Source organism: Castor canadensis, chromosome 2, assembly GCF_047511655.1.
Source record: "Castor canadensis chromosome 2, mCasCan1.hap1v2, whole genome shotgun sequence".
In the NCBI taxonomy this organism is placed as follows: Eukaryota; Metazoa; Chordata; class Mammalia; order Rodentia; family Castoridae; genus Castor; species Castor canadensis.
Window position 1 is genome coordinate 197017520 of NC_133387.1, and position 27558 is coordinate 197045077.

General features: G+C 42.2%; 1 protein-coding gene across 2 annotated transcripts in view; it reads left to right on the forward strand.

Annotated features, from left to right (window-relative positions):
• The window catches only part of Tmem123 (transmembrane protein 123), a 41082-nt gene that overhangs the window by 10637 nt on the left and 2887 nt on the right, over nucleotides 1-27558 (forward strand). For both annotated transcript variants that reach the window (XM_074066827.1, XM_020167804.2), the window contains 2 exons: nucleotides 26116-26391; nucleotides 26599-26752. In XM_074066827.1, the coding sequence (XP_073922928.1) occupies nucleotides 26116-26391; nucleotides 26599-26752 (430 nt within the window). The remainder of the gene's footprint in view (nucleotides 1-26115; nucleotides 26392-26598; nucleotides 26753-27558) is intronic.

Genomic DNA, 27558 nt, shown 5'->3' on the forward strand with positions numbered 1-27558 from the left:
CGGGGTGAGCGTCTCAGTCTCCACCTTTTGATATTGTGGATAACGCCACTGTAAATACTTTTGTACAAATTTCTTGTGAACATATATTTTCGTGTTTGTTGGGCACATACCTAAGAGTGGAATTCATGGGTCCTACAGTGTCTCTGCATTAGCTGCCGGACTGTCTTCCAGAGGAGCTGCACCATTTTATGCCCCGGGAGCAGTGGCTGAGGGTGCTGATTCCTCTGCATGTCCCAGTGCTACTGCCGTCCTCACAGATGTGAATAGTATCTGTGTCTTAAATTTCATTTTCACATTTATTGGCCATTTGTATGTCTTCCTTAGAGAAGGTGTATCCGAGTCCATTGCCCACTTTTTAAGTGGTTCCCTTTTTGTTAAGAGACCTGTTGTATATCATGGTAACTGTGATTGATAACAATGCATTGCATAGTTGACAATTGCTAAGGGTGATGTTGAGGTTTTACCACAAGAGTATGTGCAGTAAGGTATATGTTAGTTAGATTCAGCAATTCCCTGGTGTATTTACATGTCAAAGCATCGTATTGTACACCATACATGTGTACAGGTATTTGTTAAAGAGAAAGTACTCCCAACAAGTATTTTTAGTTTTTTTTTTTTTTTTCTGGGTTTTTTGCAACTGAAACTTAACCACATAGAGACGGGTTCTTAAAATGGGAACTAGCTCAGCATCTCCTAGAAAACATTCACTGTGGTTACATCTTTGTGACTTGGAACAGCCATTTGAAAAGCAATACTTTTAGTCTGTTACCTGAGGGTTCAGTGAGAACCGGTTTGGCTACTTTTTGATTCACTACTTTTAATTCCTTCCCTGCCCCTGGTATGTGCATCATGTTGTACTTCAGGGAAATTACAGAAAAATAACTGCTGTTGATTGAATGAGGGCAAGTTATTTAAGCTGTCTGGGCCTCACATGGTTGCCCTCTCCTGGGATGATGGGCTAGCATGTAGAGCTCCTGGCTTTAAATGCATCTGCATAAACAGAGACCTAAGTGGATGTGTTCTGCTTCTCTGTCCAGCCACAGTGACCTTTTCCTTGGTCTCTCTTGGTTCTGTCCTCTCTGCCATGGGCCTTTGCATATACACTGGAATACCTGAAGAGCTATCCCCTCCCATCTGTCTTTGCCTGGCTGACACCCATCCAGCCTTCAGACCTCTGCTCCAGCTTCACTTCCTCCAGGAACAGTCCTTGACCTGCAGGGCTGTAGTTGGGGGTTACAGGCTTCAGAGGACCCTGTGGTTTACCAGTTTACATCCGTTAGCATGATGTTTTCTCTGCTGACTTCCTGACCGGAAAGTCGGCTTCAGGAGGCTCAGTGCTGATGTCACTCACCACTGACTGCATCCTGCACAAGACCTGGCACACACTTTGTTGAAATAGTGAAAGGTAAGTGAGCACCCTGGCAGCACACTGCCCTGGCCTTAGCTGCAAGAGTAGTTGTGGGCCTTGGTCAAAATAGATGACCCACACCAGACCTTTTCCTTGCAGTTGGGTAGAATGGGGCTTGAATGGTGGCGGGAGAGTCTGTGTGTTCAGACACAGGCAGCCCTGATGGTAGGAGAGGTGTAGGGACAGTGGACAGAGTGATTCCCTGGACAGCGAGGAGCTTGCCTCCCTGGGGCCACACACAGGTGGGAAGGTTTGAGGGGAGGGAAAAGGAATTGTCAAACCTTAACCAACCAGGATGTGCAGAAAATACAGTTGCCTGTGTTTGGAATTTCTGTTTTGGAGCATGCTTGTGGTTCTGGCAAAGTTAGTGCCTTGGTCTTGTTTTCTCACTGGGGTTCAGAAGCACTTGCCACATGGTGTTGACCACATCAGGACCCCCTCAAAACAAGATGCCGCGTTAGTCCGGAGAACTGATGCTCTTTTTTTTCCCCCCTCTGGCAGCAGGATTTAGCAATAGTGGTTAAGTGATATTTTAATTACTGCTATTTACATTGTGTAAACTTGATTGAAAGCCCGTTAGCTATTGAGAAACAGTAAGGACTAACTCTCCAGAAATGTGGTGTCCTTGAGAAGCTTCAGAACTTAGATTTCCTTATGTGGAATGTTGTAGAGACTCTTAGAGAGGTCTGTACTTAAGACTTTTCTTCTGCCTATGTCAACCTGATACATGTGTTCTTAACACTTGTTCTGGGATTATTTGTGAGTTTCATAAGACAGTAAAGCTATCCTTCATCCCAAGCTAACTTGTCCCTGTTAACTCTTCTTACATCAAAATCTAACAAAAATCAAAAACGTCAATAGCAGACAACTCTGTGACCATGGACTGTGGGTCATACCTGCCTTTTCTAGAGTAAACTGGATAGAACTCTGGTGTGCATAGCGATTTTGTATATTTCACATACACACAGGTGGACTTTTAAAAAAATCGTAACGCCATCATCAGACTTCAAAATCTAGTCATTTCTTAAATGGCTGTTCATTCACTGCTGTTTGAATCACTTCCCACCAACATATTCTGCTATAGACATTTTTGTAAAAGAAACAACAAGACTTTTTAAGTTCAGGGAGAGGTGACTTTAGAAAGTTTTAAAATGTGGATCTTGTCAGCCCACTTCCTTTATAGATGAAAAGCCGTTTCTACACTTAGTAACCAGCATGTGCTTTCTGAGTCCCTGGAACAGTGCTAGACTTGGCTACAAGGAACCTGGGAAAGACAGAGTCCCGGCCCTTCTGGAGGTCATGCCGGGTAGTGTGAGAAGTGCATAAGCAAGTGTGGGGAGTGTCATGGGACGGGTGCTTCCAGACCCGGGGAGAAAACAAAAGCAAGTCACTAACTTTGCCAGAGCCACCGGAGTTCACCAGAAGAACAGTGTCTCTAATGGAAGCAAGGACAGGGATAAAAGTGGAGATCCTGTGGAATCTTTGCCCCTGCCCCTTCCAGAACTTCCTACCCTACCCTACTGTCTCTAAATAGACTGGGAAGTTACCAGTATTAGAAAGTTGAAATCCAAGGGCCTTCTTGGGGTTTTATTATGGAGAGACCACAGATTAAGAAAAAGCTCCCAACAAGAAACCTCATCTTTCTCCGAGTTGGATAACTTCTCAAATATAACCTGTTGACTTTCTTCTCTAGTTTGGGGACTGTGACAGTGCTGACCTATGAAGATTATTTTGTAAGCTTACTAGACAGCTCTTCAGGAACTCTCAAATGTCAAAGGGGAGAAACTGTTCACTTGCTAAACTTTTTCTTGCCATCACTGCAAAGGAGAAGGTAGTCTCCCTACATACCAGGTTTGATACAAAATGACTCTGGTTGTAATTTTAGGCTCCAGATTACTCTGCCTCAGAGTGTCCTTCTTAGACAAACTGGTTTAGATGCTAAATCCCTATAAATTCAGTGAGTCTAGCTACACCTGAAATCTCTCATAGGTTATAGGAAAAGGTGTGAAACATTAGCTTGGTAGAATGCTATGATTTCAGCAGTTTACTTTTGACCTGAAAATAGTCTAATGGGCATGGCATAAGTGTAGGAGCATTACAGCATAGACACAGGCATTCGTGTTTCATGTTTGTTCATTTCAAAGAAATGATTTCTCAAGGCAAGAGTGAACGTTCACAGAAGCTAGATGTCAGTGGCTCACACCTATAATCCTAGCTAGTGAGGAGGCAGAGATTGGGAGGATTGTAGTTCAAAGCTAGCCCCGGCAAATAGTTTGTAAGACCCTATCTTGAAAATACCCAATGCCAAAAAGGGCTGGTGGAGTGACTTAAGTGGTAGAGTGCTTGCCTAGCAAGTATGAAGCCCTGAGTTCAAACCCCAGTACTGTCAAAATGTATATATATGTGTGTATATATAGGTATACAGAAGAGTGACAAAGACCTCAAGGGGAAAGTCTTATTGTAAAAGCTTCCTCTTTGTTCTCCAAAACTTATCCTCAATACATATTTTCATGTGAACTCCCTGCTTATGTGATTTGGAAAGTGTATTCTGTTGGGAAAAAAAAGCCCACAAACAAAAATCATAATTGTGATTATGAAGAAGTAAATACCACACAAGATGTAAACATCATGTGTTAAAATTGCTTTGTAGCAAGCGATGGAAACAAGTCCAGCTAACTTAGGTGAACAAGGAATTGTAGGACACATCCATGACAGAGTCTGAGGGAGAATGACCAGCCAGACCTAGTATAGCTAGGATTGTGACGACCAGAAGATCGTACTAGGGGGTTGCCCTCAACATGTCTGTCAGCTGTCGTCCGTGTTGGTGTGCTCTCTCAAGTGTCCAAACCCTGCTGGAGTCTGAGTGGCCTGATTTGAACCACATGCTTCTCAATGACAAGTCCCCCAAACATGTGGTATAGGAGAGGTGATTCCTTTAGGGTGAGTGGAGCTATTAAAAAAAATTAACAGGAGCCGGGCAGGGACAAACAGCAGGTGGTCAGTGTACCAGCCTCATCCTCACAGCCAGTAGAAGTAGCTATTGTGCCCGCCCACGGTAACTGGCAGTAGTTTCCTGCCGTCACATTTCTGTCTTGAACAGGAATGAACTGTGGCAAAAATAGACATGGATCATCTCAGGCCTTTTTCAGTTAGCCTTGCAAAGTAACTGTTCAGATGAGCATTTAATTTCTGATATGGGGTAAAATTAATCTAGGAGAAATAACACTTCTTAAGAATGACTTTTTATTGTGAAGAGTAGAGGCTAGTGGTGCAGCCCAGTGGTAGACTCATTGCCTAACATGCATGCAGCCCTGGGTTCAATCCCTACCCCTGGAGGAAAGAAAAAGAATAGCATGTGTAATGCACAGGAAACCAATGTGAGTCAACTCCCTGTATAGCTATCCTTATCTCAACTAGCAAAAACCCTTGGTCCTTCCTATTATTGCTTATAGTCTCTCTTCAACAAAATTAGAGGTAAGGGCAAAATAATTTCTGCCGGGTATCGAGAGGGTGAGAGGGAGGGGAAGGAGTGGGTTTTAAGGGAGGGTGTGGGGGCTGGGGGGAGAAATGACCCAAGCATTGTATGCATATATGAATTAAAAAAATAAAAAAGAATAGCATGTGTAACAGTTATATTGTACAGTACTGAATTCAAGATAAAAACAAAGTTTAGGTTGGGTCTGAAATATTTACAATTAGACCCCTCTATTTTGTTGTTCTTGGTTAATACTAGCTACATAACACATTCCAGAAAAGGGTGAGGAGGGGCCATCTAGGCTTTCACTTTGGTTCCATGCATGGCCTGGTTAGTCGCTTCACTTGTATACCTCTAATTTTTCTCCCAGTAAGTTTATGTCCTAAAAGTATGTCTTGCCAGAAAACTATCATGAGAATTTTAATTAAGTATATGTGCATTCTTTTCTGTATCTCAATGGAGAACATTCTTTGTCTTCCTAAATGAACTGGCACAGTGTTTTATTTCTTTATTTCATTAGAATGTACCTTCTCAGCACCTCTCTTTTACTTCTGCCCCATTCCCTCCACAGTTGCTGGGTAGGGACTACTTCAGCAGGGACATGGTGCACCTCATGATAAAAAACAGGACCAAGGCATGAGCCAAGGTTGAAAGCGTGGCTGAGTTACTGTGAGTGTGGGTTACACAGCGATACTTGACAACAGAAGGTAAAAGCCAGCAGTGAGTAAGGTGCACATTAGTGAATGAGCTAGATACGGAGAATAAAAATAAGACAAACGATGTTCCAGCCATAGACTAGGTTATGAAAAAGAACTGGCAGCAACAATGAAACCCCCAAAGCCCTACAAGCACCTTCCAGAGCTTTCTCCCATAAGCAGACAGTAATAAATGTATACTTGAAAACTTCAGTTGGGCTTTGTGACATCTGGGTTAGTATAAAAACCAAATAGCTAATGTACATGCTCAAACACAAGACTGTCCACTCAGTAGTTGGTAAGTCATGAATTTTGACCAGTAAGTGGGAGAGGGGGGTGTTTTTTAGCACAGCCATTTTATTTTTTCCTTTTAAAACTACTTTACTGAAAAAATGCTATATATTAATGTAATATTTTAATACATGTATACATTGCACAATGTTTAAATCAGGTTAAACATACTTCCTCAAACTTTTTTTTTTATCATTTTCTTCTAGCTTTTTTAAATGAACAGGACATTGTTGTCTGTGGACATGGTGCAGTGGACATCTAACTCGTGCTCCTATCTCCTTGTAACTCAGTGCCCAGTGTTTTCCGATTCTTGTGCTTCTTCCCCACCCCCTGCCATCCCCATCCACTCTCAACCTCTGCAATACAGCTTTTTCTTAATTTGACATGGGGTCTTTCTGTGTCTCCAAGTCATGGACTCAAGTGTTGTTCTTGCCTTAGCCATGGGACTACACCACCATGGTACTCAGCACCATGCCAGGCTTTTGAGATCAACTAGATTCTCATACACAGGAGAGTGTGTGGTTTTGTATCCTGTTGCATTCTTGTTATCACAAATGACACGATTTCATTCTTTTCATGGCTGAATGGCATTGCATTGTGTATTCATACCACATTTTCTTTATCCATTGGTTGATAGACACTTAGGTTGTTCTCCTCTCTTGGCTGCAGTGAACAGGGTGTGAAGATGGGAGTGCAGATGTCTCTTTGACACTGCTTTCATTTCATCTGGATACGTACCCAGCAGTAAGATTATTTCATTTCTATTTTTAACTTTTTAGGAACCTCCCTACTTTTTTCCTTAATGGCTGTGCTAATGTATCTTCCCACCCTAGTGTGCAAGGTTCCCTTCTGTGTACCCTCACCAGTACTAGTTCCTGTTAGTCTTTTTGATGATAGCTATTCTTACTGGGATGAGGTTTATCTCATTGTGGTTTTGATGTACATTTCTCTAATGATTAGTGATGGTGAACACTTTTTCATATACTTGTTGCTCATTTGGATGTTTATTTGGGCCTATTATCTATTTTTAATTGGGTTATTTGAGGGTTTTGCTATTTTGTAGTTTGTTTCTGGAGATGAGCCCTTTTATAGGTTGCAGACATTTTCTTCCATTCTGTAGTTAGTCTCTTCACTGCATTAACTCCTTTGCTGTACACAAGCTTTTTTAGTTTGCTGTAATCCCACTTGGCTACTTTTGCTTTTGTTTCCTGTACTTTTGAGATCTTGCCTTAAAAAAATCTTTGCCCATTCCAGGGTCCTGAAGAATTTCCCCTATGTTTTTTTTCTAGTACTTTCATAGTTTGAGGTCTTTACTCCGTTTTGAGTTAGTTTTTGTAACGGGTGAAAAACAGGGATCTGGTTTCGTTCTTCTGTGAATGTCCTGTTTTCCTAGCACTATTTACTGAAACACATGTTATTAATACTTTTATGAAAAACCAACTGCTGTCGATGTGTGAGTTTACCTCTAGGCTCGCCACTGTTTTGTAGTTCATTTTGAAGTCAGATAGTTTAATGCCCCCTGCTTTGTTCTTTTTGATCAAGATGACTTTGGCTGTCCAGATTTTTTTTATGGTTCCATAAAAATTTTAGGATTGCTTTTTCTCCTCTGGAACAAGGTCATTGGTATTTTGCTAGGGATCATATTAAATATGTAAATAGCTTTGGGCATATGGATTTTTTAAATAATGACTATTCAGTCCATGAGCACAGGTTATCTTCCCACCTTTTATATCCTCTTCAATTTCTTTCTTCAGTGTTATACAATTTTCATTGAAGAGATTGTTTACCTATTTGATTAAATTTATTCTTAGATATTTTTGTAGCTACTGTAAATGGGATGTTTATTCATTTCTATTTTAGATAATTTACTGCTGTCATACAACACTGAATTTTATATATTGCTTTTGTATCCTGTAACTTTACTGAATTCATTTGTTCTGATAGTTTTGTGTGTGTGTGTGTGTGTGTGTGTGTGTGTGTGTGTGTGTGTGAGAAAGAGAGAGAAATCTTTGGGGTTTCTATATTTAAGATCATGTCACTGCAAGCAGTGACAACTGAATAACTTCTTTTCCAGTTTGGATGCCTTTCCTCTTGCCTGATCGCCCTCACTGGAACTTCCAGCACTGTGTTGAATAAAAGTGGTGAAAGAGCAAGAGCAACTTTCAGTCTCCTCATTTAGTATAAGGTTAGCTGTTGTCTTATTGTAAGTGATCGTTACGATGTTGAGGTATGTTCCCTCCATACCTAATTTGTTCAGTTTTTTGTTTTTCTTTTTTTTTCTTTTTTTTTTTTCCTGGTGGTACTGGGGTTTGAACTCAGGGCTTCACACTCAGAGCTTCTAAGCAGTATAGGTCTAAAACTTGTTGAGATTTGTTTTGTAACCTTATCATGTGGTCTGTCCTAGAGAGTGTTCCATGTGCTCATGAGAAAATGTGTATTTGGTAGCTAGTGGATGTGTTCTGTAGATATCTGTTAGGTCCATTTTGTCCTAGGGTACAATTGTGACTGTTGTTTCCTTCTTTATGATCTGTTGCTGTACATATAGTGCTAAAGTTGCCTATGGTTATTGTATTAGAATGTGTCCTTCCCTTTAAGTCTGTTACTGTTTCCCTTGTGTATTTGAGTGCTCCGGTGTTGAGTGTGAGTGTATTTAGGATGTTACCCATAGATTGAATTGACCCTTCATCATTGCATGATGACCTGCTTTGAGTCTGTAGTACTTTTGATTTAAATTATATTTTATCTCATAGAAGTATGATACTCTTGCTTGCCTTTAGATTCTATTCTCATGGAATATCTTATTCTGTCCCTTCCTTTTCCATCTATGTGTGTCCTTAGGGGTGAAGTGAGTATTTAGCCATTAGTCACTCTTCACTGGAGTAGTTAATCCACGGTTAGTCATGGTAATTATCGATAGTAAGGTCTTACTACTTCCATTGTGTAACTTGTTTTCTTGTAGTTTCTTTCTTCCTTCCTCTCTTACAGTCTTTGTGGTTAACTGTAGTAGTGTGGTTTGATTCCTTGCTTACTATTTTTGATTTGTCTGTTACATGTCTTTGATTTGTGGCTTCCATGAACCTTGCAGAAAACATCTGTTGATTACGATGAATATTGTGAAATGCCAGCAGCTGATTTCCTTAGCTCTTGTGAAAGTAGTGGGGTGTCTGAATGCTGTTCACCTTGGTGTACCTATGGGAGATGGTCACCTGAGGAAATCATCAGATGCCATCTTGCTGGGGAACCTTTGTAACACATGCCACAGGCTCATTCAGTCTACTGTGTCATTTTCTAGTAGGACATCTGATAGCAAACAGCAGCAACAAAAGGCACAGAAGAACCCTTGCACTCCTTACTTGATTGAAAACTTTGTGGGGTTTTCCATTATTATAAAGTCAAAGACAACTTTTGTAATGTCCTCAAGATAGCTAAAACTTTGGTTTAACTCAGTGACAGAGAACTTACCTAGCATGTAGAGGCCCTAGGTTCAATTCCCAGTATGGAAAGAAAAAAAACAAAAACCACTTGTATAGCAACCTCTTTAAATAGGGGCTAATTAAAAAAAAATTGGGTCTAAATAATTTTCTGCTCAAGGGTTTCAGTTAAACTTGTCATTTGTTTTGTTTTAAAATCCTATTGTCTGTGCTTTAGAAATCTAGTTAACTCCTGTGAAGCCCAGTTTGTGTAGGTAGGGAGCCCACTCTGCTCGACTTTCACAGTAGGTAGAGGTAACTAAAGCTATTTCACTTGCACTTGCTTACAGAGGATATTTAGTAGAAAACTTTTACATTTGGGCAATAAACAATATCCATCAAAACATGAACAGGGAGAGAATAGAAAGCAAAACACACAGGATTCCACTCCTTGGGCTTTGGGGTTTTTGATGGGACTGCAGTTTGAAGTCAAGGCTCTGCGCTTGCAAAGCAGCTTCTCTACCATTCGAGGCACACCTCCAGTCTATTTTGCTTTGTCTGTTTTGGAGATGAAGTCCTTCAGGCTATTTGCTTCTCAACTAGGTAGGAATCCTGGCCTGAACCACTGGTGCCCAGCCCCCAGTATTCTGTAAAAATTCATTGAGGCAGTGAATGGTTTGTAAGCTGTAGAGTGTTGCAGTGGTTACTAAATTCCCTTTGTTGTAATTTTTAGAACTGTTGTGTCCTGTTTTGATGGATCTGAGTTTGTATTAACTTTCTTCTCCCCTCCACCCAGTGGTGAGAATTGAACCCAGGGCCTCATGCAGGCTACACCAGCACTACAAGTGAGCTATAATCGCCCCATTTTACTTTTATAGTTACAAGGAAAGGAATTATGATAAGGTCTTAAAAAAATCTGTACCTTACTTTCCTCCTAGTACTACTTCATAGGGTGGTTGTGAGGACTGAACACGTAAGTATAGGTAAAGCACTCAGAAGTGCTTTGTGTGTGTTAACTGTCATTGTTAGGATTAATTATGTGCAGTGCTTGGGAGGGGAGACGTCAAGAATTCTGATGAGGACACCCACAAAACCAGCTGACCTTGTTATCAGTGCTTGGTGATAATTCTGCTACATGAGTATCATATTTCTTTGTTATGTATGTGTCGAATGACACGACCACAGTGTAAGGGTATGATGTAGATAACCACCATTAGGATGCATACAGCTTTAGTAGAAGGTGATAAGAACAAAATAGCTGTAAGAAAAGACCAGTACAAAGCAATAATAAAGGCACAAGTAACATAAGTGAGCACTCAGAAGAGGAGAGATACTTTCAAGTAGGAAAATCTTAAAGGAAGTAGCACTTGAACAAGTTCTGAATGGGTGTGACGTTCAGAAGTGGAGTGAGGAAAGTCAAACCTGTCATCAGAGGCTACACCATGAACATGGGAGGGAAAGGAAGCAGGTCTTTGCTCCAAAGACCTGGCTGTTTTTATTTGATGTACCCTGTTGTAAAATGATGCCAGTGGTGGTAGTGACAGTGATGACCATTCATTGAAGGCAATGCTGGTGACACCACTGCACAGGTGTTTCACCCTTGCTTTTTGCTTCCACACAATAACCATATAAATTGGTATTATTTTCCTTATTTTAGATAGAAAGAAAAAGTTATGCAGAAAATAACTGTGCCACAATTGAAGAACAGGCTGGTTGACATAAAAGTCTGTTTCTTTCTAATGTGCCTGGCTGCCTCTTTGAGAATCTCAAGTGACTGACAGGTAATGAGACGCATACAGTGTGCCCTGACATTTGAAATTAATACAAATTAGGATAGTCTTTATTCCTCTTCTAAATTTTAACAAACCTAGGTCTTCTGCCTTCTCCAGTGTTCTCCAGAAACCCATTATAAGAATGATTTTTTTGTCCTTCACTAAGTCTGTGTTTCTGAACTTTGCTCTGTGAGCATGCTGTCACTACAGTGTTGGATGGTTTGGAAGGAACCTTGTTCTCAGAATGGCATCCTAAGGACACTCTGCTATAAGCTTTGACTCTCCACCTGTTTAAAGTCAGAAACCTAATACATCTCCATAAATGAAATTTGAACTTAGAGTGGAACTTCAGGTCTTTTGTGCCCACACACTTCTGAGTTTACTTCCAGTCTGTAAAGTGACAGTAAAAATAGTTCTCCAGCAGACCTCGGGTTTGTTGTGGATAAAATCCTGAAGGTGGCATCCTTTGTAAACTGTTCACTGCTTTCCAAACATTATTTTTATAATCATAACCCTGTGAGGCAGTTACATCCTCTGAGCCTTCTAGATGTCTTTGTTCCTATACTTGAGTGGCTTCAGATGGCTTATTTTAACCTTTTGTGAAGACTCAGCTGGCTGGCTTTGCGTTAGCATTAGACCCCATCTAGGAGCTCACTCCACCTCCCTTTGGTGCTTTTAATCAGCAGTCAGCTAGGAAACCACGTAATAGAACTTGGTAGCAATGTGCCTAAAATTGTATCTTTTTTTTTTTTTTATAAGAGATGAGAGTATTTTCTTAAGGAAAAAAATCTCAGTTGGTTTCAAGTTTTTGCATGTTTATTTCTTAAATCTTTATAGGCCTTTAGAACATTGTAGAAGTTAATAACGCGTGCACTTCATCTTTCAAGGAATACAGAAGCATCTTTTAAGAAGTATCCAATTCCCCTCTTCCCAGTAACTCCCTAGAAATAATCACTCAGCTGGTGTGAATATACAAGATAATGTTTTGACTGGACTGTGAATTACTAGGAGTTTCGTTTCTCGTGTGGTGTGTGTGTGTGTGTGTGTGTGTGTGTGTGTGTGTGTGTGTGTGTGTGTGTGTGTGTTGGAACGTTACTGGTTGCCAAATAGTGGCTTAAATTCTACTTAATATCTTCTGGTCCCTGTGCATCAGGAGTTTGGTAGCAGCCTAACTGAGGGTCAGAGTTGAGGCTTCAGTCCTAAGGAGTGAGGAGGCCAGTGGATTCTCCTCACAGGTGACTGGCTCTCAGGTGACTGACTGGTAGCTCTCGGCAGGGCCTTGGTGCTCCTCCACAGAGCTTGTGCACAAACCTCCTAGAACACATGACCATGGGGCGAGTCAGGGCAAAGCTGTCCTTTTCACATCCTCGCTTGGGAGTCCTCAGCCTCATTGCCCCATCATGTCCTCTGTGTTAGAAAGAATCTCAAGTCCACCTGTCAGGGACATGGAATCAGGCTCCACCTGGAAGGAAGTGTATCACAGGATGTGTGGGTGTTCCCAGTTGTCACCTTTTCCACGTGTGTTATGTTCCACAGCGTGGTTGCGCACCACGATTTTTTGACAGTTTTCTAGGCAGTGCTGCAGTGAGCACATGTGCACACCCTCAACAACCAGCCAGGAGCAAAGTCAATTCCTGATTGTGGGTCCTGGGTCAGTAGACCTTCAGTTCTAAGAACCTGAATGTGTACACACCCGCTCCCTGCCTTGCAGCTGTGTTCAGGGTGGATTGTTCAGAAAGATACCGGAATTGGTCATTGCTCATTGCCAGGCTAAGAAAGACGCAAAATGTCTTACAACAACACTCAGAACTTTACAAATGGCTGAACACTCTGAGAAATGAATTATGTTGGGTACAAAAAGCAAATACCAAAAAACATTTTGCATGGTGCTAGTTGCATCAAATCTGAATAAGAAAAGTTAGTACTATGTTGCTTTGAGATAGAGTGTAAGATGTAGAGAAGCCCTGGATTCAGGCTACAATTTCTCTGAGAGGAATGCAGTTGAAGAAGGGCACCCTTTTGGGGAATTTCTTTATTGACAAAATCTTATTTCTTAATCAAAATGATGAACACAGATATTTGTATGATGAGCCGTGCATGGTGGTGCACAACTTAATCCCAGCATGTGGATGCTGGGAGGTGGAGGCCAGTCTGGGCTGCAGAGAGACCCAGTCTCAAAAATAAAAACAATTTAAAAATTACAAGAAGGGCCTAGGCGTGTAGGCTGAGTGTTTTAGAGCACATGCTTAGCATCTTCAAAGCTCTGGGTTCAATCTCCAGTACCAAAGCAAAAAGCCCTAAAAGCTGTGAGAAACTCACATTTCTACATTTAAATTTTTAAAAAATCCCAGAAGCTTTATTTTACCTTCAACATTTACGATTAACTGTGTATATATGTCTATTGACAGCGGTTCTAGTACAGTGAAGATAGCCAATAGAAAACTAATACCTGCTCAGTACTTCCGGTAAATACCAAGTATGGTAGAGTGGAATTTAGGTGGGTTTTTATCATTAAACTGTGAGATGCTTAAATGACACTACCAGTGACGAGTACCAGAGTTGGTGGAGTCTAAAGACCTCTGTTGAGTGCCTACCATCACACCACAGCATTCTGCATCAGTGTTCTCATCTGTAAATACTGGGGAGCAAACCCACTAACCACTTCTGTTACATAGATCACCTGAAATTCCTGGGAAAAATCGAAAGATGAAAAGCTCCTTGCACAGTGACACACACAGCAGCTATTCCATGTTTGTTCCCTGCTTCCCCAGGTTGCTGTCATCTTGGATCTGGCTCCATTCCAGCAAGACAAAGCATGTGCACAGTTCGCATTTTTTCCTTGTCTTGCAAGGGGGAAATGCTTGGCATTAAATTCTCTCGTGCCCTTGCCCAGGGACTGAAACTCGTCTACTAGGACACTGCCCTGTAAGCTGCCATCTCTGGGGTTTGTTTGTGCAAGCGCTGGCACAGATGTTATTTTGCTGACAGACTGTCTTTGTGGTGGTGCGTTCAGCTTGCTAATGGGCCAGATTCTTAGCGGCAGCTGCATGTTACCCATGCTGCAAATCTCCTATAACTTGAGTGGCAGCACCACCTGCACGGCCCTCGCACTTGCAAAGCAGCTCTAGGAGTGCCACTCAGAGATGTTTGCCACGTCCCACACTGTAGCACTGCTGTGACACTGCAGTGTACGTGAGGCATAGGAGCTCACTGTGGTTGGGGCTTTGTGTGATTTGATGATGGAGACAGTAGGGGAGTACTCGTGTGCAGACTTACAGAACAAGGGACATCAAAGTTATGTAATACAAATACCCAGTCCGCTTATGAAGTGATTCTGAGGATAACACTAGAGGACTCACACTGGATGTGTGTGTGGCCACTCACACATCCCAAGCAAAGCCTTTTGACCTTCTGACCTTTTGGCGCTGCTCCTGTCTGTGACTGGCAACCACTAAATGATTCATGCAGAGACTTTTTTTTTTTTTGGTGGTGGTACTGGGGATTAAACTCAGGGACAAACACTTGCTAGGCTGGCTTTGAAACGTGATCCTCCTGATCTGATCTCTGCCTCCTGAGTATGTAGGATTACAGGTGTGAGCCACCAGTGCCAGGCTAAATGCAGGGACTTTTGAGCCACACTACCTGGATCCTCTGCTTACTAGTTTGTGACCCTGGACAAGCTCCTCAGCTTCTGTCCTACACAATGGTGAGCGAATAAATGGGGTTTTTAAGGGACAGCACTAAATAAGTGGCCATTGCTAACACAGCAATAGAAGACTAACACTCCATTCCAAGTTTTCTTGGGCAAGGGGAGGGGCTTAAAAAACACTTTATATCAAACTCTTGTTTATTAATCAGGAGATTATTAATCCCAGTAATCTCCCAGGGAAGATGTCCCAAGTCTACCACTGTGCCGAGAGGGGCATTCATTCTTTCTAACTTATTAGCCGTTAGCATTTCTACAGGAGTGGTGGGTTTTGGATCACTGTGTCCCATTTTTTATAAAGGGAAACCCTTTACATGTCCTAAATTGTAGGTCCTAAAGTCTCACAGTCGATTCTGTGTGAAATGCACGCCCATTCCCTATCAGATGAGCGCTGTACTCCAGGAGTTGGCAGATGTTAAGCGCCATTTCTCATCTGTGGAGTGTGTGCTGTGCTTTCTCTCTTGAGTCCCCCAAAGGCAAACGTGTGGCTTAGTCCTCAAGGCACTGTTGGGAGGCGGTAGGACTTTGTGGGGGTACATAGGTCATCGGAGGGGGTGTCCCCAAAGAGGACAATGGAACTGTGACATTCCTCCCTTTGCTTCCTGTTCACATGAGGTGAGTAGTTTTGCTGAGCCAAAATAAACCCTTTCTCTTTGTAACTTAATTATGCCAGGATTCATTACATATTATGAAGCTGACACAGCAAATTGGTACCAGGAGTGGGCAGCCTTTGCCATTACTGAATACCTGATGATGTGGAGGAGTTTGGGAGAGTTTGCAGGAGGAGGCTACAGGAAGCCTGGAATGCTGTAAATGGAGCTTAATGCGGATTGTGTCAAGGGCTTTGGAAGCTAAAATGCTGATAGTAACGTGAACGTAGAGGTGAACCCATGAGGTTTCACATGGAAATGAGACCTTGAGAATTCGCCTAGAGGCTGTCCATAATACTCTGTGGGAGACCAGGTTTAAAATTTATCTGAAGGAAGAGGTTTCAAGGCAGCACAGAGATCAGGCTGCAGTGTGGGCATTACTGGCTGCTTTTACCCAAATTTATAGTGAATTCGGAAAATTTGCAACTTGGACAAAAAAGGAAGCCAAGGAAGGGTGCAGTTAAAAAAAAAAAAAAAAAACATGGGCTTTGTGTAGGAAAGGTCATCTCAGAAATCCAGGTCACTGCCACTACCAAAAAATGTTCACCTAAGAACATGCCATGGCTCTGTGTAGTTGTCAAGTTACTCAGAGTTGGCAGCAGCCGTGGTTCGAGCAGACCTAGGTACAGTACACACTGGCAGTGAACCATGGGGTCATTCACATGATGCTGGCTTCATAAGCACAGAGAATGTGGAGGCTTCCATTGAGATTCCAAAGGAAGGCCTAGAAGGTCAGGTTGGAATCCCTGCAAGTTGCCCCCAGCAGGGCAGTGTGTTGGGACTGTGAGAGTGAAGCCAAAGCTGTAAGGGAGATCTCGGGGAGAAGTACCAGCAATGAGGAAAGCTACAGGCACATGTAAAACCTACCCAAGGGAATGGCCAGGTTGGCTGCCATGAGCCAGGCTGAACGGGTGGGGCTGCCGAAGCCCTTGGGACCCACCTCCTGTTGCACATGGAGTTTAGGGATTTAATGTTTGCCCTGCTGGATTTCAGTCTTGGTTTGGACCAATCCTTTCTTTCCATTCCCCTACTCCTCCCTTTTTAGAATGAGAATGTTTACTTGTCCCTGTTCCACTGTTGTACCTTGGAAGCATGTAAATTTCTCTTTGATTTTTCCAGGGGTTCACACTTGATTTTGCTTTGAGTCTTGGAGATTTTGGGTGTGAACCTGAGTGATGCTGGACCAGTTAAGACTCATGGGGTGGACTGAATGCATTTGAAATGGGCATGACCCTTTGAAGGCGGGAGCAGAATGCTGTCATTTGGATCTTGAATGCCCCCCAAAGATCCAGTGTTCAAGGATTGATCCCCAAAGCAAGGCTCTTGGAAGATGGCAGAACTTTAAGAAATAGGGTCATGGGGGAGGCGCAGAGGGAGGGGATGTAGGACTGCATCCCTTTCTCTCTCTCTCGCGCGCGCTCTCTCTCTGTCTCTCTCTCTCTATCTCTCTATCTCTCTCTCTCCTTCCTGGCCTTGAAGTGAGTGGTTTCAGTTCATCATGTACTCCCTCCAAGAGGCCCAAAACAACGGGCTAATCAATCATGGACTGAAATCTCTAAAACACTGAGTCAAACAAAGCTGTTTTCTTTGGGGGCAGGGGTGATAGGGGGTGCTTATAGCCCAGGCTGCCTCATGATCCTCCTACCTCAGCCTCCTAAGTGCTGGGATTATAGATATGTGCCACCATGCCTGGCTAACTTTTCTCTTTAAGTTAATTATCTCATGTATTTTGTGTTAGTAATGGAAAGCTTATTAACATACCACTGTTGTCTCCTATAACACCTTCTGGAAACAACAGAGAAAGTTTTTACAAATTATTTGAACCTTTTTGGACTTTGACTATAGTAAGGGATGAGATAATGGGCTAAGCTGTGTAAGGAACTCAAAACCAATCCTGTTTCTAGTCCCTCTGAAAAGCTTTAATTAGGTAACATCTCTTGATGGTTCACAGTGATATGAGTAAAATAGCAGATGTCTCCTTCCTCATCACCACCTGTGACCCTCTCTGTTTGAATCATTTCTTTACAATTTTCTTTCCCTTTGAAGGAAGTAAATGCATGCCTTCCTGTTAGGATAGAGAGATAAGCGTTCTCTTTCAGGTAGGTGGCACAATTTTACTACATCTGAGAGCAGTCTTAATGTATACAGTATACACAGTAGACTATCCACAGTTTTGCCTTCTGAACTTTCAGTTATCTGTAGTAACTGAAGTATTAAATGGAAAAAATCCAGAAAATCATAAGTTTGAAATTGTGAGTGAAATCTGAGTGCATGATGAGACTTTGTCCCCTGTGTGAATTGTCCTTTGTTCAACATTCCACCATTAGGCCTGCAGGAGCTATCACAGCACCACAGTGCTGTCCAGGTTTCAAGCATCCATGGGAGTCTTGGAATGTATCCCTTTAAGGAAAGTGGCCTGTTCTTCCAGAATGAACCACTACACATAGTCAGCCATGCCTTGCTTAGTAACAGAGGTGAATTCTGATTTGTCATTATGTGAACATCATTGAGTGTGCTTGCACAAACCGTAATAGTGCAGGTCAGTCACCCAGTGTGTCCTCTTGGTACTTCAAGATGTGGCTGCTCTTGTGAGGTTAGCACCCCTCTTAAAAATAAGAACAAGGAATACGCCAAAGATAATGACAGAAAGTATAGTAGCTATACAAACAGTATACAAACCACGAGCAGAGTTATTTACTGTTAAGTATTATGTTCTATACATAATTGTGTGTTCCATACTTTAAATCAGCCACAGTTACCTCAACTACATCACTAGGCCAGGAATTGTTCTCCACTGAAGTTTTATGGGATCACTGTCATACATGAGGCCATGACTGATAGAAATGTCATGTGGTACAGGACTGTATATGGCTTTAAAGTCAACACAGTCACTTCTAGTGGATGCTTCCCTGTTAATATGTTGGTCTACCATAACTAATAATTGTATACAGCAGTGTCACAGCCTGAATGGGGTACATGACAACCACCTCAGACTAATTATAAGTAAGAGTGTGGGGGGGCAGTTGATGCTATTTTTCAGGAGTTCCCAGAGTGACTAGTGAGCAGCAGGGGCTGGGAACCCTACCATACAGGAAGCGTCCCCAAGTAGAGGCCTAGGGCTGCATTTAGTAACGTGCCACTTTGGAGAGAATACCAGAGAGTTTCACTGTTATCAGCTAAACGTGCTGAGGACACTTTCCAAGAAAAGCTATGCCAACATGAATTTTTTCTAGGCAAAAATTATGATAATAGTGTTTTATTTATTAAACCACAAATTTTGTCAGAAAGGACTCTGGTAGCGTGTACTATTTATGTGCTCGATTCTTACAGTGACCTTCATAAACAATTAACACTTATTAAACAGACCAATGGCCTAATATCAGGACTTTGCCTAAGTATTCTTGGCTTTGGGGACAATAGTCTTTTCTTGCTACTATACTGAATTCCATTATTGTGACACACAGGCCAGCTATGGTCAGTATTTAAAAGAACAAATATGGCTATGATTCAGTGAGGCTCTGTTTACAGAAGCCCCAACCTGTGTGATCTTTGATCTGAAATGCAGCTCACTGTCGGTTCCTGTGTCGTGGGGCTGGGAGTGCCCCAGGGCTTGGAGCTGTCTCTGTCATGTCCGCCTCTTGGTGAGCCCTGAGAACTGGGGCCCCTTAACCATCTTTTCTCCACCTTGTCTCCGGGTCTGGCGTGGGTCTGGCACATAGCAGGCTTCCGGTTAAAATATTTGATAAGTTAAGGCTTACCACATTTTAGCTAACTCAGGCTTCTTACCACTCTCGGCACGCTATCCCAGCACCCCATATCTGCATCCTCATAGTTTCCTCCACTAAAAATGACTCTCTCTTCTTTTCAGCCTGTTGTTTGCATCTTTCCAATCACACCCCCACTTCCTTCAAACTTCAGTAATTTCTTTCGAATTACCTCTTCTACCTTGCACAGAATACCTATGTTTGAATAACAGAAAATGCACATGTCTCTTGTTTCACACTAGATTGGGTGGTTCTTAAATTGTTTTGTCTTCATTCTCCTTGTATTTAGCAATGAATCTTCTATAAAACAAGCAGTGGGTATGTTATCTATAAGTACTATAAAACCAATGATAGAAATGCTAAATTTATAGAATTAAATGAATAATTGCTGAATTTTTTTTGTTTCAGTTTTTTTCCAATTTTATTAGGATATATTTGTTGTACGAGGGGATTCATTGTGACAGTTTCGAATAGCCTTAGCCTTACGTTGTACATTCGTTAGATCGCCTCCATTGTCTCCTCCCAATCCCCTCTCTGCCCAACTTAAAGCAATTGCGGGAGGCTTCATTGTTCTAGCTCAGACATGTATGTGAAACCCATCGACCATATTCCCTCACCTTCATTTCCTCCAGTCACCTCTCCCTCCCACAAGTACCCCCCTCACACTGTACCTCTGCTGAATTTAATTGAATCTAGCTTTAGCTCGAGTAATATTTTGTTTATCCTTTTGGGGGCATACCATTAAATACCCAAATTTGCTTTTTATTTTTCCCTCTACTAGACATGAACTTAAGGTCAGGGAGCCTATATTTTTCTTTGTATCTCAGTGCCTGACATGTAGTAGGGTGCTCAGTAGTGAATGGAATAAAGAATCAAGAATTGAAAACATGAATAAGAGAGCGAATTAACCTTTTTATTACAGTGTGTACTTGGCTTTTTAGAATAGTGAATGTGAAAGCTAAACAAGCCATAGACTTGAATGTATGAGCTCTTATGAAAGTGAAAATGAGTCACATGCCAGGAGAGGTGGGTAGATGGGACGTCCTGCTGGAGCAGAAGACGTGAGCCTTGTCTGTCACGGAAGGGGTTAGACACCTCTGGTGCCTCGCACATTTGGAGCATAGGGTAGACATGATCAAGTCAACTGTTTGGCACTTAGGTAGATAGAATAAAATGATTCTTATAATTGATAGCCAGTTATTTCACTAGAAAGATACGATCTGGGAAAACTTTTTCCCAGCTGGGTGTACTACAGTTTAGTCCAATTCTGGCATGAGTTAGTGCCATAGCCAGAGGTTCAGGACTCACCACACAAGACTATCCTCACTTCAGATGCCATTCACAAGTCTGGCTCCCATGCTTGGGAATAAGCAGCTGTAAAGTAAGAGTTCCCATGCTTGAGGGCTGGTGGAGTGGTTCAAGGGGTAGAGCGCCTGCCTAGCAAGTGTGTGGCCCTGAGTTCAAACCCCGGTACTGCCAAAAATAAAAATAAAAAATTGCCATGCTCCGTCCCAGACGTTAACTACCTCACCATAATGGCTCACAGAACTTGGGTAACTTAGTGTTTTGTTACAAAGGATGCAACTCAGAAACAGCCAAATGGAGTCGTGCACGGGGCAAGGGATGGAGTGGGGCTTCCCCTGCCATTTGGAGGAGCGCCACCTTCCCAGCTGAATGTGCTGGCCAACCTAGAAGGCATCAGGTCTCTGTTCAAGAGTTTTTATAGAGCTAAACTTCCAGCCCCCTCCCCTTTCCCAGAAGCCAGTGGGGAGGGCTGAAAATTCCAAGCATTTAGTCACTTCGTTTATTAGTGAGGTGACCCATCCCAAGACCAAGCAGAATTACTCCTTAGCATAAACTTGGGTGTGATGAATAACAAGACATTGCACCTCTGGGAAATACCCACGATGTTAAGAGCCCTGTGCCAGGGGCCAGGGACAAAGACCAAATGTGTTCCATGTTATATCACATACGATGTTAATTTTTAAAGTAATAATAAAAATACAACTCAGAGTTCAGAAAAATGAAAAATAGGAATTAATTAAGAAGGGAGATGGAGGTGCCTAGAAAGGTGGTAAAAACGGAGCTGGCCCTGGGCCTACCTCATGGTGACTTCGTTTGCTGCCTTGGTCACTTAGTACCAGCTCCGCAGGTGAGGAGCTCCAGTTAGCGGAGCCTCCCTGCACACACAGTGCTTAGCATGGAGCAGGGGAAGGGGACTCAGCTGCCGTTCAACAGGAGTGTGTTCGAGAGGAGCACAGAGCATGGATCCTGTTCTAGTTTGTGGAGACCAAGGTTTTTGAGCAGGAACAAAGGGAAAACATTATCAGTCCTGCTGCCTTTGTGACTGTCACTCAGGCCTCTTGTAATTAGTGAGGGTTACTAATTGTGGTGGAGTCTGGTAATGGCCCAGGATGAACAGACCTGTGACAAACACGTGGACACTGACTACTCGTCTGAGCCAGGGCTGTCTACTGTCTCCTGCTCCAGAAGCCAGGGGGCTGTCCTGTGGGAATAAACGGGGTCACCCTTCACCCTACTTCCTTCAGCAGACCTGGATGCACAGTCCTCAGCTCTCATTGTCTTTCAGGGAGTAACTGCTTTGACTGGAGTGCCTCTTTCAGTTCTTGTCAGAGAAGGCCATCTTGTGCATATTAATGTTAACTGAATGAGTTAAATAACTCAAATACTTAATTGTCAGAAGATAAACCTTTCTTTATGATCAGAACACCCGTAAAAGTCCTTTTCACATAAATTAATGTTTTGGATGTTAGCATAACTAAAATGTGGGAATTAAAATACTACAGCTATGTGACAACTTACTCAAGACACCCTAATTGTTATTTTTTCTTTGATCATATAGGTATAGTTTTTCCTGCTTGAAATTTTAGTTTTTCAATTTGGAAATTTAGTAAATTACAGTACATTTGATTTTCAAAAAGTAAACATTTCTCTATGATAAGATTCTTTAAAAGCCCATATTTTATTTACATTAATTTTTTTAATTTGTATTTTTATAGTCTTTAAGATTTTTAGAATCTAGATTTTCAGTTCTGTGCATTTGTGGTCCACATAGTTTGAATTTAACAGAATTTTTAGAATGAGTCTCTTGACTGTGCAATGAGCAAAGAAGGCTTCTTTGCTTTCAAAATAATATTTCCAGAATTTACTGGCATTTGTAGTTGGTAGGATAAGGTTGTAAAACTGGAATAAATCCAGACATTGATGAGTACTCATGTGGTTCTGGGAAAAAACAGTGCTCTAGAGTATCCCTGGTCTTGTTGCAAGAAAAAGATGGCTGGGACATCACTTTTGTCTTGTGGCTGCTCACATCCATGCACTGAAAGTGTCCCCAATAGCATGCTCTTCACTGGGCAGTTATTCAGCTGGTAGCTATGGCAACCAAGGGAGGTAGGAGAGCCCACCATGGGCCCTTGCTCAAAAGCTTCCCACTGGGAAGTTGAAAGCACAGCTCTGTAGGGGATTTAGGGTTAACAGAACTAAGGGTTAAAAAAAAATTACTGAGCACATCCACCATGGCAGGCACTGTGCTCAATGCTGAACATTACATCTCCTTGTAATACCAGTATGTTTTAAGAGAGGTTCAGCAGCCTGTTTAAGACACCAAACAGGTGAACTGAGCCAGAACTTGAGCTTGTGCCCACTGCCTGGGGGACATCACCAGGCCTGGTTAAGAGAACTGTCAATGAAAGCTCTAATCTTGCCCTAGGAAAACTGGGCTTGAGGAGGAGTTTTGCCACAAAATGAACAGAGAACTGATTGGACTGTTTGAACGTTTTTTACAGCAGTCCCAAAACATTACTGTATCACAAGTATGTTCCTTATCTTCTTTGTCTTCTGTTGTGGACAGAACACTGCAGCTTCTGGGAAGGAAGGTGCATGGATGCTGTTATGACAGCCCTTCTTCATTTTTCCTATAATTATATCAGATAAAAGCAGGAGTTAAAATCAAGCAGGTCTTCTGTCTGAAATCTATAGGTGATGTCATGTAAGAGTTAACACTTTGAAACTGGTTCGGCAAGTGCATATGACTGAATTCACCTTTCAGTGGTTAGTTTCAGAGATCTGTAAAAGCTCAGCACAACCATTAGTGCCAGTCCTTGTAGAGGTAGTTGCACAGAGACATTTTGTATTAGTTTGTTATGGAAACAAATCACCCTAGACTGGGTGGCTTAAACAATAGAAACTCATTGTCCCACAGCTCTGGTGGTCAGCAGATGAAGTTGCCAAGGAGTTGCCTCCTGAGCAGGCCCAGCTTCTGGTGTTTCCCGACTTACAGCAGCATCACACCGTGATCTTCACCTTTGTGTCCACATGGCGTTCTGTGTGTGCATTCACACCTCCAAATACTCCCTTATGAGGATGCCACAGTGGATTACAGCCTCTGAGATACGGTGGGGGGGGGCTCAATTCAACCCTTCACAGAGTGAGCAACTGTGTCATGTAACCTTGCCCTGGTGGCGCCACCCTCCACCTTACTAGCAGGTATTAAATTAGCAGTGTTACAGGTAGTATATCCAGTTTATCGAATGCTAAGTTATTCAGTAAGGTGCATCTTCTGTCCAGAATAGTATCGAGAGAACCTCTACAGTGATTCAGAACTGTAGCCCGGGCCTGCCTCTGGCGCCTGCAGTGGAAAAGTTGCACATTTGGCCTTTCTTAACCCACCTCTTCTCCCCTCAGCTTCTGCTGTTCAGGACTCTTACAGAATCAGGCCCCGAGAGACTTAGGGTAAAAAGCCAGCTAGGTGGCTGATGACTGGATGTTTTCACCTGACATAGTTGCCTCCTGGACGGCCCTGTGAGGTTCTTTTTGGAAGGTTCCTTGGAGACTCTTGTGCTGCTGCCCTTCCCCACCCCCCTTCAGCTCCCTCCTGTAGCAGGCCCTTGCTACAGCCACTAAGCACCTTGTTTGTGATGCTCCTGCTCTCTGCTAGCTGTCTCCACTCTCTGGCTTGTGTGCTCTTGGGAGCTGTCTCTTTCGGCAGCACTGTGCCATTTGTCTTCAGTAGGGTATGCCTGGGTCATGGGAAACAAGCTCTGCTTGACTGTCAGCAGGGGTGCAGCCCTATGCTGCTGATGGGTAGATATGGCTTGGCCACAGATCTCACATCTAGGCTTGAGTCAGATCATAGGCTGTGACTACCCGAGTGCAGAAGGTTGTCCTGCTCTTCAGGTGGTTCCCTGAAGTGAGGAGCAGGGCCCCTCTGACAGCATAGCCCGCCCCCCCCCCCCCCCCCCGACCCTGACCTCCTCAGCCTTGAGGCTGGGCTCCACAATGAGACAGGGCTTTCCCTTTGCAAGCCCTGCCTTGGTAGTCTGTTCTTCTGGCAGCTCTATGCAGGGGTCACCTTGCTACTCCCTGGAGGAACCTGTCAGGTTCACAGAGGAAAGATCAGACCTGGCAGTTATTTGCAAAGGAAAACAAATGCTGCTTAATTACATTTTGGAGCAAGGAGGTCAAGTCACCGAATATGAGTTCTAACCTAATCCAGTATGAGCACATCTTTGCGGTGCACTTGACACATACACACTTAAACTTCTTGGACATTTACTTAAGTTTATACTTAAACAGTCAAGTACAAAACTTTTGGAATGCTTCATCAAGACTCAGAATTCTTTTTCCTGATTCTGGGATTTGGACTCAGAGCTTTCAGAACTGCAGGCACTCTACCATGTGAGCCATGCCTCCAGCCCTAGAAATTTTTGGCTACTTATTTCTTTAGCAAATTTAGGTTTTCTTGGTAGGGAACTTAGACCGCTTCCCCTTCGTAGTCTCTTTAAAGAATGTCTGACTATGCAGAGGGGGAGGAGCCTTTATGTGTGTTGAATCCAAAAGCAGCATTGTTTCACTCTGCAAAGATCTTTGTGTTTAAAGGTAGGATATAAAGGCTGTGCTTTGCTGTATTTAATTTCATCACAATAAATCATTCAGAAGTTTGAAAATGTGAATCTATTAATGCTAAAGTATTCTACCTTTACAGAGCATTCGGAATTGAACAGTAAAAGATTAGCTCATGTATGAGAACTACCTGGATGATCATTTATCTGTGTAGTATAAAACTGTTGATTCTCTTGACCTTTTAAAAAAAAATAGATAATCCTCAGTGAAGAGACTACAGCAGTGATCCAAAGTTGAGAGAATGTTGTAGGAATTTGAGTGTAAAAGCTGATAGGCAGAGAAGCAGCTCTATTAAAAACAGCCTGTAAAGTTGGATTGAAAATCAATATTGAAATCTTTAAGAATTCAGAGTAGTTGTGGAAGAAAGATGGCTGCAGCAGGGGTACAGGAATGGGAGGGCGTGGGTGACAGGAGAAAGAGTGAAATGGAACTATGTAGGCACCCAGGAACCCAATAAACCTGAAAGTAAACTTCAAGAGATAGAAGCTGATTACAGAAGTAAACTACATTATAACGAAATAAGTAGCTATAAACAAATTTAAGTTCTGAACTTTGAAAGCAAATACAGTGTGGAATACTATTAACATATAATCAGTACCTGTTCCTTTTATGTACATAATACTATTTCATACAAGAAAACCCTCAGTTTCAAATATCCTAAAGTGCTGTTTATTTTAAAGTCATCACTTCCCATTCTCCCATGGCTTTTGGACATTCAAAAGCACATCCTTCCACCTACGGAAAACTTTTACCAATACGAAATTTCCACCTCACTGGGGTGGTCTGTCATTTCCTAATGCATTGTGGAAAGTTGTTTCTACCCTTACAAAGAATAATTCATGTGCACTTAGATCATCTTGGGAGTCAGAAATATGCATCCACTGATTATTCTCATAGGTCTTAGAAGAAGGTGACAGAAATTTGAACTAAAAGTTCAAATTTTTGTATTCATTTGTGTATCCATCTAATGAAAAACATTAAAACCACAGCACCAGTTTTAATGTTTCTTCACATTCTTACAGAGACCACCACCCACCACTTGTCTTCCAACCTTACAAGTGAACCTAACAGCACTGTGAAACCATCCACTTCAGCTCCATTGGTCTCAAGGAGCAAGATGTCTACCACCATGAAACCCATAGCAACGTCCAAAATGGTGACACCAGGGATCTCAACAAATGCGACTTCTACAACTATAAAGTCTACAACCAAAACAACAAGTGTTGCACAAAACATAACCCAGATGTCAACATCCACGGTGACCACAGCCCATAGTAGTTTGCTGACCTCTCTAACAGGTATGTATTAAGACTGACTCACTTATCCTACGCTGCAAATAAGGTAATGATTACATGAAGGTCATCATTCTTCAAAATAAATACAGGAACTTTCTGTACCTACCTTCCCCTCAACCCCACTTCAGTGTTCTTACACAGAAATTTGTAAAGGTTTAATTACAGTGTTTTTTAAGAACACTAATGCCAGTTTTGTTTTGTTTTTCCTAGTCACAGCAACTATTCATTCTAAAGAAAATAAAGGATCGAAATTTGATACTGCCAGCTTTGTTGGTGGTATTGTATTAACGCTGGGAGTTCTATCTATTCTTTACATTGGATGCAAAATGTATTATTCAAGAAGAGGCATTCGGTACAGAACCATGTAAGTTTTGATTGGCTGTTTCTGCATGTCTTTAATTATCAATCGCAAAACTTGAGTCGGGCCAGTGTTTATCTCAAGTATAGATTGATGTGTTATATTCCCTATGTCCAAAGTTTTGCTTATATAATATACATTTCTCATTATGCTCACAAATGGAAATGGGTGTATATACCTACAAAAAAAGTGTTAATTTTATGATGTCACACTTTTTTTTAACCAAAGTTTAACCAACCTTTTTACTTGCTTATACCACTAATCACAAGAAATAATCAGGTCTCATCACTCACTGATCTTGTAGGTATGTCTTGTGTCTGTTCATGGCACTAAAAAGTATTCTTGTAAAAAACAGTGTTTCTCCTCTTTATGACAAAGACATAGAAACTAAGGAATTGTCTGACAGCTTCATTTTCCCTGATAATTTAAACACTACACATGCACTCATACACAACACACACACACACACACACACACACACACACGTCTGTTTAAATGAGTGTTGACAGGCTCTGTCAACAAGCTGCATTTACCCTCCACACAGTTCTGTGGGTCTTTCCATCTCACAGCTTTTGTTGCTGTAGTGTGTTTGGGGAGAGGGAAAGCCTAAGTACATAGTTTTAGCCTTTATGGGCTAGGTTTTTTCTCACATACACGACCAGATAGTACTGTATGCCCTGTGAAGAAGTCAGTGTCCAGAGAACTGTGCACAGAGCACTGACTCTACTGGGGCCCTCATTGTCACCCAGAAGTCAGGGGTACAGATACCATATTTGGCCAAGTGTAAGTTCACCCCCGTGCTTTTTTGTTTT